The sequence below is a fragment of the Oncorhynchus kisutch genome, linkage group LG1 (genome assembly GCF_002021735.2).
Source record: "Oncorhynchus kisutch isolate 150728-3 linkage group LG1, Okis_V2, whole genome shotgun sequence".
NCBI lineage: Eukaryota > Metazoa > Chordata > Actinopteri > Salmoniformes > Salmonidae > Oncorhynchus > Oncorhynchus kisutch.
Genome location: NC_034174.2, coordinates 39,317,097 through 39,337,250, shown reverse-complemented (window position 1 = coordinate 39,337,250; position 20,154 = coordinate 39,317,097). Strand labels below are relative to the sequence as shown.

General features: G+C 42.4%; 1 protein-coding gene across 4 annotated transcripts in view; it reads left to right on the top strand.

Moving 5' to 3' along the window:
• inavab (innate immunity activator b) overlaps positions 1-16,872 on the top strand; it is a 39,957-nt gene extending 23,085 nt beyond the window's left edge. For 2 of the 4 annotated variants that reach the window (XM_020487809.2, XM_031823849.1), the window contains exons 2-10: positions 5,038-5,154; positions 6,304-6,437; positions 10,308-10,430; positions 10,714-10,945; positions 11,074-11,127; positions 11,250-11,529; positions 12,126-12,284; positions 12,531-13,251; positions 16,337-16,872. In XM_020487809.2, coding sequence (XP_020343398.1) covers positions 5,100-5,154; positions 6,304-6,437; positions 10,308-10,430; positions 10,714-10,945; positions 11,074-11,127; positions 11,250-11,529; positions 12,126-12,284; positions 12,531-13,251; positions 16,337-16,429 — 1,851 coding nt within the window. In that variant the 5' untranslated portion in view covers positions 5,038-5,099 and the 3' untranslated portion in view covers positions 16,430-16,872. Of the gene's footprint in view, positions 1-5,037; positions 5,155-6,303; positions 6,438-10,307; positions 10,431-10,713; positions 10,946-11,073; positions 11,128-11,246; positions 11,530-12,125; positions 12,285-12,530; positions 13,252-16,336 lie in introns of all 4 variants that reach the window. The other 2 variants (XM_020487789.2, XM_020487799.2) reach the window with 1 other exon arrangement.
• The last annotated feature ends 3,282 nt before the right edge of the window (positions 16,873-20,154 follow it).

Sequence of the window (20,154 nt, the reverse complement as noted above, 5' to 3'; positions counted from 1 at the left end):
CTCGCTGTATACTTTATCATTTGGCCATATAGATATTGAGGTTTGAGTCTTATAATCATTCACAGTCTTGGGTATAATACATGATGCCCCTGTTTTATTATAACATTTATTGCGTGTTGTATATAAAGAATTCCCTAAGATAATAAATATCGTGGCAGCTTTTCCACAAAACAACCTGCCTTGCATGCTATAGACCGGAGATTGGAATTTCATTCCGTTATAACCTCATCCCACATGTCTCTATGTGCATTGCATTGGGATTCAAAAGGTTTCAGGAAAATAAACACATTGTTATCATTTACGCCTTCTACACACAGTTGCATCAGCCAATTTAAATTACCCTTGCTTATTGTTCTCTCTTAAGTAATCATTGCCTGAACTGTGATTTGCAGTCAGTCACTCTAATGATGTGGGAGTTTCACAAACCGCTTTAGTCACAGGAAGCTCCCTAGACTCTGTATAGCAAGAGTCGTATGTCATACTAGTCTTGCACTGGACACAGTGTATGGGATCTGGGATCAAGGTGATGTCAGCAGGATCATGTCATACCTGAGTCATTCCACCAACTGGCCTCTAGCTGAAGGAGCCAAAATGGCTCCAAGGACATGGTCAACCAAAGTAACATTTGGTTGGAGAAACATTAGAGATTGTGCACCAGCTATTGTTAAGGAAGTCTCAAGGTTCTGCTCGCCTGAGTTAGAATACCTCATGATACGCTGTAGGCTATACTATTTACCAAGAGTTGTCATCTAATATTAGCAGTCTATTTACCACAAATAACCGTTGCTAGCACTAAGACCACACTCAATGAGCTGTATAGGGCCATAAGCAAAATGCTCATCCAGAGGCCCGCGTGCCTAGAGGCCGGATGATTTTAATGCAGGAAAACTATCTGTTTTACCTCATTTCTACCAGCATATCATCTGTGTAACAAGAGGCTAAAAAACTATTGATCACCTTAACTCCACACAGAGACACATACAAAGCTCTCCCTTGCCCTCAATTGGGCAAATCTGACCTTAACACTATCCTTCTGATTCCTGCTTACAAGCAGAAACTCAAAACGGAAGTACCAGTTACACGCTCAATACACAAGTGGGCGGATGCTGAGCTACAGGACTTTTTTGCTAGCACAGACTTGAACATGTTCCGGGATTCATCCGATGGCATTGAGGAGTTTACCACATCAGTCACCGGCTTTGTTAACCTTTCTGGCACAGGTGTTCCGCTAGCAACCCAGCTACACAACATCCGGTGAAATTGCAGAGCGCGAAATTCAAAATACAGAAATAATTAACATTCATGAAAATGTCATAGTGTCATACATCAAAATGAAGTTTCATTTCTTGTTAATCCAGCCGCTGTGTCAGATTTGAAAAAAGTCTTTACGGCGAAAGCACACCATGCGATTATCTGAAGACAGCGCCCCGCGTCATCTGTTGGCACTCCAAAAGGTCCCAGCTACATCACAAATGGTCCTTTTGTTCGATGAAGTCCTTCTTTATAACCCCAAAAACTCAGTTTAGCTGGCGCGCTTCATTCAATAATCCACCGGTTTCCCTCCTTCAAAATGCATACAAAATGAATCCCAAACATTAGCAATAAGCTTCACCAAACATGTCAAACAACGTTTATAATCAAACCTCCGGTACCCTAATATGTAAATAAACAATAAAATTTAAGACGGAGAATCGTTATTGTCTATACCGGAGATAAACAACAAAGAACGCCCTCTCACCCATGCGCATGAAAACACTACAGCAAAAATGGGAGCCACTTAGAAAAACTACAAATTCTAGCATTTTTCCAAAAACAAGCCTGAAACTCTTTCTAAAGACTGTTGACATCTAGTGGAAGCCCTAGGAACTGCAATCTGGGAGGATTTCCCCTCATAATAAACATGACAGCCATTGGAAACGGTGGTAGGCTTTTTCCTCAGTTTCGCCTGCCATATCAGTTCTGTTCTACTCACAGACATTATTTTAACAGTTTTAGAAACGTATTATTTTAACAGTTTTAGAGTGTTTTCTATCCAAGTATATACCAATGCATATCCTAGGTTCTGGGCCTGAGTAACAGGCAGTTTACTTTGGGCATGCTTTTCATCCGGATGTCAAAATACTGCCCCCTAGCCCAAAGAGGTTATTAACCTTTCTAGCGCAGGGGTTCCGCTAGCGGAACACCTCGACAACATTCCACTGAAAAGGCAGCGCGCAAAATTCAAAAATATTTTTTAGAAATATGTAACTTTCACACATTAACAAGTCAATACAGCAAATTAAAGATAAACATCTTGTTAATCTACCCATCGTTTCCAATTTCAAAAATGCTTTACAGCTAAAGCACAACATATGATTATGTTAAATCACCGCCAAGTTGAAAAAACACACAGCCATTTTTCCAGCCAAGGATAGGAGTCATAAAGCAGAAATATAGATAAAATTAATCGCTAACCTTTGATCTTCATCATGACACTCATAGGACATCATGTTACACAATACATGTATATTTTGTTCGATAATGTGCATATTTATATCCAAAAATCTCAGTTTACATTGGCGCCTTTATGTGCAGTAATGTTTTGATTCCAAAACATCTGGTGATTTTGCATAATAAACATTGATAAAAGATACTAGTGTTATTCACAGAATTAAAGATAGACTTCTCCTTAATGCAACCGCTGTGTCAGATTTCGGAAAAAGCATAATCTGAGAACGGCGCTCAGAACCCAAAACAGCCAGAGGAATAGCAGCCATTTTGGAAGAACACCATAAATATTCACTTACCTTTGATTTTCATCAGAAGGCACTCCCAGGAATCCCAGTTCGACAATAAATGACTGATTTGTTCCATAAAGTTCCATTATTTATGTCCAAATAGACACTTGTTGTTAGCGTGTACAGCCCAGTAATCCATCTTCACGAGGCGCGAGCATTTCATCCAGATAAAAACTTGAAAAGTTCCGTTACAGTCTTTTAGAAACATGTCAAACGATGTATGGAATCAAGCGTTAGGATGTTTTTAACATAAAACATCAATAATATTCCAACCGGATAATTCCTTTGTCTTCAGAAAAAGCACTGGAACGTAAGGTAACTGACGGGAGCATGCGTCATGAAACCGAGGCACTATGCTAGACCTCTGACTCAAAGAGGTCTCATGAGGCCCTCCTTTATAGTAGAATCCTCATTCAAGTTTCAAAAGACAGTTGACATCTAGTGGAAGCCCTAGGAAGTGCAACCTCATCCATATCTCTATGTTCTCAGTAGGCCAAGCTTTGAAAAACTACAAACTTCAGATGTCCCACTTCCTGTTTGGATTTTTCTCAGGTTTTCACCTGCCATTTGAGTTCTGTTATACTCAAAGACCTCATTCAAACAGTTTTAGAAACTTCAGAGTGTTTTCTATCCAATACTATAATAATATGCATATATTAGCATCTGGGACAGAGTAGGAGGCAGTTCACTCTGGGCACGCTATTCATCCAAAAGTGAAAATGCTGCCCCCTATCCCAAGAAGGTTAAACAGGTTTACATTCAAAAGTCTGCAGGGCCAGACAGGTTACCAGGAAGCGTACTCCGAGAAGTATTTTCAGTCACTACCCAATCTGTAATACCTACATGTTTCAAGCAGACCACCATAGTTCCTGTGCCCATGAACACCAAGGTAACCTGTCTAAATGGCTATTGCCCTGTAGCACTCACATATGTAGCCATAAAATGCTTTGCTCACATCAACACCATCAGCCCAGACACCCTGGACCTACTCCATTTTGCATACCGCCACAACAGATTCACAGATGACGCAATCTCTATTGACCTCCACACTGCCCTTTCCCACCTGGACTAAAGGAACACTTAAGTCACTACAGCTTAGTGTTCAACACCATAGTGCCCTCCAAGTCATCACTAAGCTAAGGACCTTGGGACTGAACACCGCCCTCTGCAACTGGATCCTGGATTTCCTGCTTAGTCCCTTCCTGTACTCCCTGTTCACCCAAAACTGTGTGGCCGTGCACGACTCCCAACACCATCATTAAGTTAGCCGACGACACAATGGTGGTAAGCCTGATCGACGACGATGAGGCAGGCTATAGGGATGAAGTCAGAGACCTGGCAGTGTGGTGCCAGGACAACAACTTCTCCCTCAACGTCAGTAAGACAAAGGAGCTGATCGTGGACTATTGGAAACGGAGGACTAAATGCACCATCATTCACATTGACAGGGCTGTAGTGGAGCGGGTTGAGCGCTTCAAGTTTCTCTGTGTCCACATCACTACGGCTTTATCATGGAGGGCACAATTTCTCTTTCCATTCCAGGAGGCTGAAAAGATTTTTCATGGGTACTGAGATCCTCAAAAGGTTCTACAGCTGCACTATATAGGGCATCTTGACTGGCTGCATCACCGCTTGGTATGGCATCTGCTTGGCTTCCAACAGCAAGGTGCTACAGAGGGTAGTACTTATGGCCCAGTACATCACTGGGGCCGAGCTCCCTGCCATCCAGGACCTCTATACCAGGTGGTGTCAAAATTAACACTATATAGTCAATAGGGTGCCGTTTAGGACACACCCTGAGAGTTAGATAGTCAGTCTGAATCCACTCTGGTTTGAAACCCTGGTGAGGCTGTGCTGACAGGGAGTAACTAGAGGGAATGGCTCATAGTAATAGGAAAGAGTGGTCCACTCCATTGTTTACTGTGCAAATTCACAGGGAATTTGGTTTGACCCCCTTGATTTTGTGCCACATGGACTTTTTCATGGTTTAAGGGTTAAGTGGGGTGTTGAAAGTGTAATCGTCTCTTAGTGGTGGATGGATCCATTCATTTTTTCTCAAATGAGATATTCTAATTTTCCTGAAAAGCAACAATTTACTACTATTAAACAGGATTATTCTCTGTAGTATAGTGAGACCGTATAGAAGTTTTGTAAAAAAAAAAAAATTGCATGACTTAAAATTGCTGACTTAAAATGAATTTCCATGTAAATTGACAATAAAATGTATCTTTGAAGAAAATTAACGTGTTTAATTTTTCAGGGCATCGTGAAACTAGACATTTTCCTGTTCCCTCGCCCCTGTAAACCACCAGACTCACAGACATGGAGGGTAAAGAAGAGATCAGTGACACAGACAGTGGTATCATTCTCCACTCTGGTAAGCACCAAATACGTTTATCAACTTCCATGACACTAACATTTATTCATTATAATGGGACACCTATAGTGAGAGATTAGTCCCAAAAATGTCTAACTTGTCATGGGTTTTGTCTTAAAAACCTATTTGTGTTCCAGTTATAATGAAGTAGTAAGCAAGCAAGCCACACTACTCAAAAGTAGTTTTATAATCCTTTTATTTATTCTTTGGTGCTCCATTTCTAAGAAGATGCCGTGGCCACTACCAATGGTTTCTATAAACCAGTAGCTGAGCTATTGCTGGTCACATTCTTCACTGCAGATGTTATTTAGTCTTTTACCCACAATGGAGATTATCCATCCAGACAGAATCAGGGTTTTTTGTCATTCAGTCATTGCCATGTTTTCTACTGTTTATATTCTCCTGCATGGTTGCCATTCCGGTGGCAGTTTCTGTGTGACATCTTTATTTCCCTGTCACACCCCCGGTGGCTTTCACCGCTGTCTGTCAGTACCTGCAGGGATTGAGTTGATAATCTCTGAAAGCATGTGACACAATGCAGCTGGCCTGGAGACATTAGTAGCCCTGTGAATGAACTCAGGGTTTTCGTCCCAAATGGCATCCTACTCCCTATATTGTGCACTACTTTTGGGCTACCCACAGGGTTCTCGTCAAAAGTAGTGCACTATGTAGGGAGTAGGGTGCCATTTGGGATGTAACCTAGTTGTCATTAGTCTCCGGTGGTTCTATAGGGCAACCACATTGTTTATCACCTTGGTTTCACTCCCAGGTTGATCCTATCAGTCAATAAAACACATAATAGTATGAGTACAGACACTCATTGTGTCTTAAGAGAAACATGTCTTGTCTAGGTGTCATCTTGGCTCACCATCTTCAACGTTGCTGCTTGTGAATGGGCAGAACCTCAGGATTGGAGCAACATTTTTGGTTGCATTTGTATCGAAACCTTTTTTGTTGTTGTTTTGGTCATAGTTTATTCTTTCCAGTCAGTTGGGCTATCTGCGTGATACAGCTGCAACCATATGAAATTGACAAGCAAGCATTACCAATTTGAAAACTTGGGCCAAAGAATTGTGTCCATCTATCTATAACCTCGCTCTTTTCAATCCTTAGACTTCACAGTAGCCTCTTTGTCATTGTGTGTCCCAGGCCCTGATAGTCCTGCCACCATTATGAAGGACGTGACCACTCACACCCGGGCCGTCAAGCTCAAGCACCAGTCACTGGAAGACCGACTAGAGCTCTGCCTACTGGAGCTGAAGAAGCTTTGCATCCGAGAGGCTGTGAGTACCCCTGGATATAGGACACACACGTTAGGTACAGACACATGTTACACACAGACTCACTCCACTATCAGGGTTCAGGCCATTTTCACCATGACATTAGTTGGAATTTCCCCATCAGTGAAACCATGACCGTGATGGCGGGGTGGGGGGAGGGGGGCGTGGCTTTCATAGAGAGATGTTAATCAAGCTCTGACAAAGACACCAATACGAAGCTTAATATACTAAACTGATACTGTCAAGACAATTGTGAGTTTGTATTTTTTATTTTGAGATGTTAATGAAAAAATTGCCTGGCACTCTGAAACTACTGAGGCAATAAAGACTGCCCACAGTCTGAAATGAAAGGCTTTGGTTTGTTTTGTTGGGCTTTAAGACAAGTTGGGGCAATTTGGAGGCAGCCAATGGACCTTAAGTTTCCCTATTAGTCAACACTAAATTATCTCTCCCATACCTGGCTCTCTGCAACTAATTCAGCCCTGACAATGTCCCTGTCTCATCCGTCATCGTTATGAGGGGCTGCTTCCCATAGTGCACTACTTTGGACCAGTGCCCTATGTAGGGTGCCATTTGGGATACAGACCAGTTCTGATCATTATTTTCTGTTGAAAATTGGGCTTGGCTCTCCTGTCGGGACTTGTCTTGTCAGGGTGTGCTGCCCGGTAGGAGGCTCTGATGACACCTCTTCATGCTCTCAGGAACACGACAGTGACTCAGATCATGACCAACCGTTCTGACACTATTGTCTGTGTCTGGGAGAAAAAATAGACCTTTTTTATTGAGACTGACACAAAACAAACACAGGGTGTGGTGTGTGTTATGTCTGTTCCCAAATGAAATCAATAATAATGCAATTTCTCACACTCAGGTTTGAGTTTGTGTTGCTAGAAGGTAGACCAGTGAGATGAATACACTGGGCTGGTGAGGCTTTAAGAATGTGTTGTGAAAGAGTAGGAACTATAGAAAAGCAGCATTGCGTAACAAACATTTGAGAACAATTTCCATGTCCCAGCATGTAAGGCAGGATAGATTTTTGTTAAACAATATTTCAAAATGAAGGGAAAATAAAATAAACTCAATGAGGGTTCATGGAACTTGGTAGATTTGGAGGGAATGGGGACCAATTGACTCTGAATTACTAACTAATATAATATGTATACTGAACAAATATATGAATGCAACATTTAACCTTTTATTTAACTAGGCAAGTCAATTAACAACAAATTCTTATTTACAATGACGGCCGAGAAACAGTGAGTTAACTGCCTTGTTTAGGGGCAGAATGACTGAGTTTTACCTTGTCAGCTCTGGGATTCGATCTTGCAACCTTTTCAGTTACTGACACAACGCTCTAACCACTAGGCTACCTGCCGCCCCAGGCATTCAACATTTTCAAAGATTTTACTGAGTTATAACTCCTATAAGGAAATCAGTCAATTGAAATAAATTCATTCGGCCTTAATCTACGGATTCCACATGACTAGGCTGGGGTGCAGCCATGGATGGGCCTTGGAGGCCACAGGCCTACCCAATTGGCAGCCAGGCCCACACACTGGGGGTGAGTTTCAATCCCACAAAAGGGCTTTATTACAGACATAAATAGTCATCAGCCCCCCCCCCCCCCCCTGACAAATTCAAAAAATTACATTGGGGGCAGCTTATGGTAGAGAAATGAACATGCAACAGGTCTGGTGAACATTCCTGCAGTCAGCATGCCAATTGGATGCTCCCTCAAAACTTGACATCTGTGGCATTGTGTTGTGTGAAAAAACTGCACACTTTAAAAGTGGCCTTTTATTGTCCCCAGCACAAGGTGCACCTGTGTAATGATCATGTTGTGTCTTCGTATGCCACACCTGTAAGGTGGATGGATTATCTTGGCAAATGAGAAATGCTCACTAAAAGGGATGTAAACAAATTTGTCCTCCAAATTTGAGAGAAATCAACTTTTTGTGCATTTGGAAAACTTTTTTATTTTGTCTCATGAAACATGGGAACAACACTTTATATGTTGCGTTTTATATTTTTGGATACAATTTGTATGTCTCTGCATCCAGTATGAAGGAAGTTAGTGGTAGTTTTGCAAGCCGATGCTAACTAGTGTTAATGCAATGACTGGAAGTCTACGATAACAGACTGCCAGTCATTGCGATAACGCTAGTTAGCAATTACCTTCAAACTGCACGCATACATAAAAATGGTATCCACGAGTTCATCGGACTCTGAGGAAGTAGAGAAAGGGATTAATTGACAAAATCTCTAAGTATTCCTTTAACATACAGTGCATTCGGAAAGTATTCAGACCCCTTCCCTTTTTCCACATGTTGTTACGTTACATCCTATTCTAAAATTGATTCAATTAAAAATGTTCCTCATAAATCTACATACAATATTCCATAATGACAAAGCATTAAGCTTTTTAGACATTTTTGAAAATGTATTAAAAATGAATAACTAAAATATCAGTATTTAGACCCTTTGCTATGAGACTCGAAATTGAGCTCAGGTGCATCCTGTTAGCATTGTTCATCCTTGATGTTTCTACAACTTCATTGGAGTCCACCTGTGGTAAATTCAATTCATTGGACATGATTTGGAAAGGCACAACTCCTGGCTTTATAAGGTCCCACAGTTGACATTGCATGTCAGAGCTAAAAGTCGAAGGAATTGTCCGTATAGCTCCGAGACAGGATTGTGTCGAGACACCAATCTGGGGAAGGGTACCAAAACATTTCTGCAGCATTGAAGGTCTTCAAGAACACAGTGGCCTCCATCATTCTTGAATAGAAGAAGTTTGGAACCACCAAGACTCTTACAAGAGCAGGCCGTCTGGCCAAACTGAGCAATCGGGGAGAAGGGCCTTTGGTCAGGGGGGTGGGGGGCAGAGCGCCAGAGTTCCTCTGTGGAGATGGGAGAACCTTCCAGAAGGACAACCACCTCTGCAGCACTCCACCAATCAGGCCTTTATGGTAGTGGCCAGACGGAAGCCACTCCTCAGTAAAAAAGGCACATGACAGCACGCTTGGAGTTTGCCAAAAGACACCTAAAGGACTCTTAGACGATGAGAAACAAGATTATCTGGTCTGATGAAACCAAGATTGAACTATTTGGCCTGAATGCCAATCATCCCTACGGCACCATCCCTACGGTGAAGCATGGTGGTGGTAGCATCCTGCTGTGGGGATGTTTTTCAGCTGCAGGGACTTGGAGAATTGTCAGGATTGAAGGAAAGATGAACGGAGCAAAGTACAGAGAGAACCTTGATGAAAACCTGCTCCAGAGCGTCCAGGACCTCGGACTGGGGTGAAGGTTCACCTTCCAACAGGAGAAGGACCTGAAGCACACAGCCAAGACAACGCAGGAGTGGCTTCGGGAGAAGTCTCTGATTGTCCTTGAGCAGCCCAGCCAGAGCCCGGATTTGAACGTCTCTGGAGAGACCTGAAAATAGCTGTGCAGCTACACTCCCCATCCAACCTGACGGAACTTGAGAGGATCTGCAGAGAAGAATGGGAGAAACTCCCAAATACAGGTGTGCCAAGCTTTTAGCGTCATACCCAAGTAGAATCAACAAAGTATGAGAGTTAAGAGTATGAATAGTTATGTAAATGTGATATTTCAGTTAGATTTTTTTAATTGCAAAAAAATCTAAAACCTTTTTTGTTTTGATTAGGGGGTATTGTGTGTAGATTGATGAGCAGGAATGTTTGTTTAATCCATTTCAGAATAAGGCTGTAACGTAAAAAAAATTGAAAGTCAAGGTGTCTGTATGCTTTCTGAATGAACTGTACATTTGTTGCGTTGCATTAACAGAATACGATCCCTCACATTTGAACCAGCTTACATCTGGTGTCTTTTTTCCATGTCATATAGGAGCTGACTGGTCGGCTGTCTGCAGACTACCCTTTGCTGCCTGGGGAGAAGCCACCTCAAATCCGCCAACGAATCGGAGCTGCCTTCAAACTAGAAGAGCAGAGCATCCCACAGGGAGCAGTGGTAAAGAGCCTGACAGGGTTTGGGCATGGACAATATTGTAATTTACACTGACTATCCCTTTAACAGTAGTTGTAAAAGCCACATACACAGGTGTACTTAGTACTGAAGGCCACTCCCGTGGTTCCCCTTGGAGAAATATTATGTTTCTCAATTCAAGCCATCGTCCTACCTTCCTTGCCACCAACCATCAATAATCAAGCTTCTTTCATCGTAAGAGCCAGGAAGAGATCTTTCATGTTCAGCCACTCATGTTTACCCAACCTCCTTTTGTCACATCCTGTAGAACTCTGAGCTGAACTCTGTGGAAGCTGAGCTATCCCTGCAGTTGCAGATACACAAAGCGGTCCAAAGACTGTGCTGTGAGGAACACCAGAGCAAGGCGGTGAAGAGAAGCCGGTTACAGCAGTGCAAGCGTGAGGAGAAGAAAGTCAAACAACTGCAGGACACAGCGTTTCAGCTGCGCCTACAGCATGGGCGGTCTTCACCACGGCCAGACTGCACCAGCACACAGAGAGGTGAGCGCCGCCCTGCTGGCCAACTGATAAAATAACATTGAAATCTTTCCTCTCTGACCTGAGAGGAAAAGAATTCCAGTGCCCTTCCCATGGATTAATATGGTTGTTCGCTATGCTTTTGTTTTCAGATCAGGGCACTTCTGATGATAGCTCTCTGTCGGATTCGGCACTGCTCGACGAAGGTACGAGTCAAAGTGCAAAAATTTGTCTTGTAAAAGTTATATTGATAAGCATGTTATGACAATACCACCAAACTACCTAATAACACTCTGAATTCATTTGTATCTTTACTTTTCTCCAGTAGAGGTGATTAGTCAGTCATCTCAACCATCCGTGGAGCTCCCTCACCTAGGAGGACCAGTCGATCCTCCCCAGCCTCCCCTTGACCCCTCACACCCCCCTGGGCCTAGCCCCCACGAGTCTCCCACTACTACTCCAACCCTGGAGGAGCTACAGTCTCTTTTCAACACCAGCCTGCAATTGGAGCCCCCTCCCATCGAGCACTCGCCCTGGACAGAGTCCAGTCTGGACCAGCCTTACCAGAAGACCAAGAAGAAGTCACACTCTGGTAGCAGAAAGTCAAGGTAAAGGCCAAGGGAGAACCCACTGTGCCTCCTGTAATTTTATATGAACACTACCCTTGAATTTATTGTACAGGAAAGCCCAAGAATAGCTATAATTTAAGCTTCACAGGTTGGTGAAAGCTCTCTTAAACACAAGTCATTATGGCTTGGTAATTGTTTCCATGTAGCCTAATATAAGATTAACTTGGCTTTTTGAATTCATGCAGCTCCGTAGTTGAACCCAAATAGATCTACCTTTATGAGAAACCACAAGATCAGGAATTTGCTTTGACAGCACTTATATGAAACTTAAACTCCATTTGATATTTGAAAAATGAGAGTTCCTTTTCAAGTGGTTTCGCTCAAGTTGGCATTAATATGTACCTTGTTATTTTGGGGAGGAAATTACTTGGGAACATTCTGATTCAAGTTGTGACTCGTCTTTGAGTGGAAGCTCGAATAGACTGATACAAGGGCACATGGAACAGGTTCAAGCGTGCAAAGTACACGCACTCATTTGGCCAACTCATGGCTCTCCTCTGAATAAAAACATATTCGGGGTTTAGTCATTAACCCAGTTCTCTCTCCTTCCTGTCCATGTTGTTACCTTTCTGCAGTAGTCCAGCCACGACCCCTGTGTTGCCTCCTGTGGACGCCTGTTGTAGAGACACGGCCCTGACACTGCAGTTCTCCTCCCATCTCAAACTGAGCTACACCCAGTCCAACAGCGCCCCATCCACCCCGGAGATGCACCTTCGCCGCCAGCTCTCTCTCAGGTCATCAAATTAAAATGTTTTTTTGATGTACATTTTGGTAGTTGTTCTTCGAGCGACTTAGTCCGTGCATTCAACTAAGGTAAGTAAGACATCCACATCTCACAGTCACACAACACCACTGTCCAACATTTGTATATCTCATTCACACTGTCCCCACACCGCTTGAATCTTGAGACTATCTTACAAATTAGTGTTGAGTTTGTACTGTTTTGGCCTTGTTTTTAATGCTTCTATGTAATATTTTAGACTTCCCAACAGTGAGCCTCCGTTGAACCTGGATAAGGATCGAGGACGTACCCGTGTTCCCAGGAGGCTACTAACGGATTACGTGGTAACGTCTCCAGGCGAGTCCCCTGTCCTGAGGGCAGGCTACGGAAATCCCATATACCATTCCAGCTCTGAGACTGAGGACAGTAACTCTGAACACTCTGCCCCATCCTACACCAGTTCACCATGTCGTGAGATGCCTTGTGACCTGCCCAGGCAGTCTCAGCTCACCTATAAGTACCAACACTCCAGCCCCAATGACAATCATCGACCAATGGCCTACCCCCCAGCCCCCGGCTTCTACCAGAACCCCCAGCACCAGTCCAACCCCAGCTTCCACAGGGGTTACTATGACGACAGGATGGTCTACCCTTCAGAGATGGACATGACCAGGCTGTATCATGGCACCCCGCTCCCCTGTCACCCCAGCCAGTATGAACACTGGTATGAGGAGGCCCCTTTGCACCCCCAGCGGGCTCTCAGGTCCCTGCCCCCTCACATCAGACTGTCCCGCGCCCCTTCGCTCCGGGAGTACCCTCACCACCCATCCAGAGGCCTCCCCCAGCAGGTGGTAAACGAAGAGCTCAAGTCGTGGCACCAGCGCAAACAGTTCAGACCTCGCTCCCTGGACAGACAGGGCGCGGCCAGGGTGAGGAGTGTACAGTCACCTCTCACCCAGCACAACAAGTACCATGAACAGGTAAACTGCCACAATGGCACTTCACTCTCTAAATGACTATAGTTGCTCAATATGAAGTTACTGTCTTTGCAGAAGTACTGTTAGCACCAGGCAGGTTCCCTGTAACTGAATATCACTGGATTATATTATTGTCAGGTCGGTGTCAGTCGGTGCACCGCAGGCTTTAGAGAAGGGGATTTCTAATCAGTTAAGATGGATGATACGGAGGTGCTGTGTCCAGACCTGTCTGCAAGTTCCATCGAATCAACAGAACTCTTTTAAAATGTTTGTGTCGTATATTAATGCAGTCTTTACAAGTTAGCTTACTTTGCCAAACTCACACAGTTCAATAGAACACAATCACACCTGACAAACAAAGAAGTATTACCTCCATGAACTAGTAAGCAAACTATTTGAGGACAGGACAACACACAACTCTTCAATGATACTCGTCTCAGCACGTTTTATGACGGGGAAGGCAACCCTGTTCCTGGAGTGTCACAGGTACTGCAGGATTTTGTCCCAACTAGACACCACACGGAACAACTAAGGTAATTGATCGGTTCAGTGATTGCCTAAAGCACTCCTGGTGTTCCAGGTTGGTTAAATCAAAAGCATGAAGTACCTACAGCACTCCAGGACAAGGGATGCCTACCTGTTTTATGACTTTCAATCTACACACAGTACCCCAAAATGACAATGTGAAAACAACATGTTTTTTAATTTTTTTTGCAAATGTATTAAAAATACAAAACAAAACTTCATATTAAAAATACTAAACCATATTCAGACCCTTTGCTATAAGACTCAATTGAGATAAGGTGTTTCCATTGATTATCCTTGAGATGTTTCTACAACTTGATTGTCTACCTGTGGTAAATCCAAATCATGTCCAATCAATTGAAAAGGCACGCACCTGTCTATATAAGGTCCCACAGTTGACAGTGCATGTCAGAGCAAATTCCAAGCCATGAGGTCGAAGGAATTGTCCGTAGAACTCCGAGACAGGATTGTCGAGGCACAGATCTGGGGAAGGGTACCAAAAATGTCTGCAGCATTGAAGGTCCCCAAGAACACAGTGGCCTCCATCATTCTTGAATGGAAACAGTTTTGAACCACCAAGACTCTTCCTAGAGCTGTCAGCCCTGCCAAACTGAGCAATCAGGGGAGAAGGGGCTTGGTCAGGGGGGTGACCAAAAACCTGATGGTCACACTAACAGAGCTGAAGACTTCCTCTGTGGAGATGGGAGAACCTTCCAGAAGGACAACCATCTCTGCAGCACTCCACCAATCAGGCCATTATAGTAGAGTGGCCAGAAGTTAACCACTCCTTAGTAAAAGGCACATGACAGCCTGCTTGGAGCTTTCCAAAAGGCACCTAAAGGACTTTCAGACCATGCAAAACAAGATTATCTGGTCTGATGAAAACAATATTGAACTCTTTGGCCTGAATGCCAAGCATCACGTCTGGAGGAAACTTGTCACCATCCCTATGGTGAAGCGTGGTGGTGGCAGCATCATGCTGTGGGGATGTTTGTTAGCGGCAGGGACTGGGAGACTAGTCAGGATCGAGGGAAAGATGAACAGAGCGAAGTACAGAGATCCTTGATGAAAACCTGTACCAGAGCGTTCAGGACCTCGGACTGGGGTAAAGGTTCACCTTCCAACAGGTCAACGTCCATAAGCACACAGCCAACAAAACACAGGAGCAGCTTTGGGACCTGAATGTCTCTGAATGTCCTTGAGTAGCCCAGCCAGAGCCCAGACTTGAACACGATCGATCATCTCTGGAGAGACCTGAAAATAGCTGTGCAGCAACGCTCCCCATCCAACCTGACAGGAGCTTGAGAGGATCTGTAGAGAAGAATTGGAGAAACTCCGCAAATACAGGTGTGCAAAGCATACCCAAGAAGACTCAAGGCTGTAATTGCTGCCAAAGGTTCTTCAAAAAATACTGAGCAAAGGGTCTGAATCCTTATGTTAATGTGATAATTCAGTTTTTAAAAAATATACGTTTGCAAAAAAATGTGTCTAAAAACCTGTTTGGGATTTGTGATTATGGGGTATTGTGTGTAGATTGATGGGGGGGTAAAAAAACGGTTTAATCCATTTTAGAATAAGGCTGTAACGTCACAAAATGTGGAAAAAGTCAAGGGGTATGAGTGCATTCCGAATGCACTATCTTTTGAGTTCAGATACAGTTAAAGAAAATCTATGGAGGCCGGTGGTGAGTCAATGTGATTTTTAAGACCTTGAAATTATTATAATATGAGATGCAGTGGGTATCCTGAGTTTTATTTTTTTAATTCTCCCCCGCAGAGGGTAAGGTGTGGGAATGTTCATGCATGAGAGGAAGACCCAGGTGCCACATTCCTGTATCGTTTTACTGTCTACCCTTCAGCGATGATTTCTATTGCCAGCTGTTGAAAAAGCATGGGCAGCTGTAGTACAGTACTGTACAGTACTGGATCTAATATTTTGCAGCAGTAGTAGTAGTAGTAGCAGCAGTAGCAGCAATTCTTAATTTCAGGGGATGGTGTGATCACAGCAAGTAAAGGAGGTTTGAGAGACGTTCAGACAGCTGCAGTGTGGGAGTGAACATACTGTACGTGTGGCCCTCCCATCGTCAACCTCACCCCTGAATCATACAGTCTCACGCTGAGTCACATTGTGGCTCACTGTAGAGAAAAATGACACACCCTTGTGGATCAGCTGCTAAAACCTAAAAGCCAAGCTTTTTCAGACACTGGCTGTTTTGAACTCTTATGACCTCGTTATGGAGCTCTCAATGGTGAGGTTATACCACAGTGCTATGTACTGCACTTCCTTTAACATATTTGTATATCCAACTTCCTGGTGTTGTGAGAACTGAGTAATACAGCAGCTGTGTCTGCTGTAGGGCAGTATACTCACTCCTGGACCTGAAGGGTTGCAGGGAACCACCACTAGAAACATTATTGCAATGATCTACTTTGTTGCCTTTTCTCCATACTATGAACCAATAATGTTATTTCTTGTGATATTTAAAAGCCTAACTCTATTAGTACTGACTTGAAAAAACAGACATTGAAATAAATGTTCCCTGTTTTTGTCATCCCATCTGCAGGCTCCCCAGAGACGTGTCATTCAGAGGGCAGCGGACGGGTCCCCAGTGCAGTGGTTTGTGGATGACGACTCTGAGATCGTCAGTCAGGTGTAGGACTAGTGAGAGGGCCCCCAGTGCCACCCTCTCTCTGGAAAGCTCTGACCTCCCCCGGCCCACAGAGCCCTATTTATTTATTAATTTATTACATCACTGGACTTGGTGCTGATATGAGATGAGAGAGAGCGAGAGACTGGGCATAGTATCAAAGAGGATCTGAGGCTTTATATTATTGACTTCAACATGTTACCAGGGCAACACGAAAGTCAAAGGCACAAAGCAACAGACTACAACGTTCCCCTGGTGCCTCCCTTTTTACTGTGAAAGAGCCGCTGTGTTGAACATTCTTTCATGGTTAGTTTGTTAGCTGTTTTTTTGTACGGATCTATTGATGTGTTAAGTACTATCGAAAATGTTTCTAAAATATATTTAGATATTGTTTTTCTAAAAGGAAAAAGTTTCTCTTTAGAAATGAATTAAATAAAGATTTATAATGTTAATCCTATCAGTGTCATTCTGTTAAACTTCACTTTCTTCAGTGTTGGGAATTCAGTTCCAATGGGAAGTTTCTGAGTGGTGATATGCATAGGATCAGAATAAGTACCAATATTATTATCATTGGTTACACATTATTTTGTCATCATTTGACCATTCAGTGTTGACGGTGCACTATCTTTTATCAATTTACTAGTCTCTCCCTGACAGACATTTGCAGCAAAAAAGCTCTTTGACTGGCAACCAAGTTCAAGTTACTGCCGGTTGCATTCATGGCTCATGATTGCCCCCTGCTTTTGGACATTAATTATGCCCATTATAAACCCTTAATTTATAATGCATTATAATACACTTTTTGTATATAGATTATTGGTACTTGAAAGTTGGACTTTATTTAACCATGGATGTCACATTGAACAATAATACTACAAAACAACTTAAATCCAAAATTGGGGGGGGATTTTAAGAATCCCCCCCAAGAAGTTGTTTTTGGGATTACCATGCTATTTCAATGTCAATACATTGTTATGTAGCATAATTAAACATTTGATTTCCAATTTTGGGATGAAGTTGGCAAAACATTGCAATGGCCAATTGGAATTATGTTGCTAGTGACAAGGTGAAATTAAACAAAATGGTACAAACAGAATGTAAATGAGGCTCAGGTACAAAAACCTGTGGAGAATTTCAATAAGGGAATGTTAACTGCTCAGAGGAGCCACAGACTGCCAACTTAATATGCAAAATGTACACACTTGAGGATAAAGAACCTGTTTCTGATCTTCATCCTGATATGGAGTGTCATTGGTGCAGCTCAATCAAATCTCAGACACCCAAGATATTGGGAATGAATACTACCACTTAGAGACAAAGTCGTAGTAGAGGTTTATCAGATGAGGAAATCGTAAACTCTATGAAAACTGAATCAAATGCGCATCATGTAATTGGAGAGGTTGACATCGAAATAAGCGAGGAAGGATCTACAGAACCTACTGAATATTCAGAAACAACCTTTTTACTGTGGCACCCAGAATAGTTTTTGCCAGAACAGGGTAGAATGCTTCAGGAAACAGTGCTTAGCCAGTGGAAAAGTAAGTCAGCTAGCAAGGCATTGTTTTCATTTTATAACAAGTGATAAGCAGAAATAAGGGAGTACTTTCTCAGTAGTAGATATGTTTCCCTTTAAAACAATCCCATTGAACACAGCTAATAGCTAGCTAACGTTAGCCAAACCAAGCTAACTAGCTACTGTTAGTGCAACCCTAAGTAACAGTACATATGAATACAAAAAATGATCAGGTCTACTGTACATCTTACTGTAGAAATGATTGTTGAAAACAAGTCTAGGTTGGAGCTGTTGCTGTTAAACTGATTTGAAGCAAGATGCTTTTTGAGGCAAACACACACACACAGTTCTGGGTTGCTTATCTACAGCAGGAAGCGGTCTCCTGCCTGACTGAGAAAGCATTAGATGCTCTGATCCAGTTTGGCACCACATACCTATGCGAGTCAGGGTTCTCAACTCTGGCATACTTTTTTTTAAAGTACAGAAACAGACTCAAAGCTGAGCATGACCTCAGGGTTGCACTGTAATAAACTAAGCACAGAAAAGACATGCTTGTTGAAAACTTCAACCAGCCACACACCTCTGATTAGGACTGTGTGTGTGTGTGTGTGTGTGTGTGTGTGTGTGTGTGTGTGTGTGTGTGTGTGTGTTATACAGCTGTGTGATGTGATCAATTAGTTTATTCCAGTTCAGAATTAAAATTATTTATTGTATTTTAACAGCAACAGTTCCAACCTAGACAGATATTTAAGTGTTTTTAATCAAATAGCATGAATTGCTATGGGTATTTAATTGTATTTGTACAAATTGCATTTGTTTTAAGCATAAGGGCAATGAAATGTACAAATATTTACGTCTAGTGGCATGTTTTCATAAGCTTTGGTCCCAGGAAAACATAGGATTTCTCATTTGGGTCCTTAAGGACCACTGGCATAAGCCATAAGTATGTATTACATATACAGTGCTTCGAATTGTGGCTACCTATGGAATGGGTGGAGTAAAAAGCCAGCAACACTGTGTATTATTCAAAGCCCCGTGAAATGACACCATACATGTACATTTTATATATCCGACGTAAGTATTTCCTACAATACTTTTACTGCGGCACCCAGATACGGACCCTACTAAATATTCCCTAATGTAAAAACGGCCAGCTCATCTCCTTTTCAAGACCCCAAATGTTTTTATTTTTTTAAATAAAGTCTTGGCAATCATCATTTTATTAGCCAATCAGCAGCCTTTTTCCCCGGGACTTATTGTAATACCGGACCAGGCAGGGCCTCAGGCAGTCTGTAGTTTTCGTTCTGCTGACCAACCGATGTTTGTCTCCTGCTTATTCTCAGTGGTGTAAAGTACTTAAGTAAAAATACGTTAAAGTACTATGTTTTTTTGTTGTATCAGTACTTTACTATGTATACTTTACTATTTATACTAGTTTTACTTTTACTTCGCTACATTTTCCTTTACACCCAAAGGTACTCCTTACATTTTGACAGGACACGCACTTATCAAGAGAGCATGCCTGGTCATCCCTACTGCCTCTGATCTGGTGTACTCACTAAACACAAATGCTTTGTTTGTAAATTATGTGTGAGTGTTGAGGTGTGCCCCTGGCTATCCATCAATAAAAATACAAATAAAATAGTGGTGTCTCGTTTGCTTAATATAAGGAATTTGAAATGATTTATACTTTTACTTTTGATACTTAAGTATATTTTAGCAATTCCATTTAATTTGGATACTTAAGTATATTCAAAACCAAATACTTTTAGACTTTTACTCAAGTAGTATTTTACTCGGACTTTTACTTTTGTCATTTTTTTTATGTATCTTTACTTTTACTCAAGTATGACATTAGAGTACTTTTCCACCACTGCTTATTCTACCACATTAGAAAAATGTTGTTTTCTTTCAGATGTTTTATTGTGCATGCAGTTAAATAAGCACAATTAGTATCACAGAGAGTGGTGTTGTGTGTGTGGATCTTCATTAAACCCTTGAACTGGAACTACTGCTTCCTTGTGTTCTGAACGGACACCCTGTGGTGGTTGCTACCGGCCTAAAATCCAGCACCTACATTTTCCATCCTTTAACACCCCATATTTTTCTCCTACAATACTTCTACTGCTGAACCCAGAATAGTGTTTGCTCTATAAACCAATATGTATTCCATATACAGTCATTCGCATTGGTGGCATTTATTGGACCATGGAAGATGTTT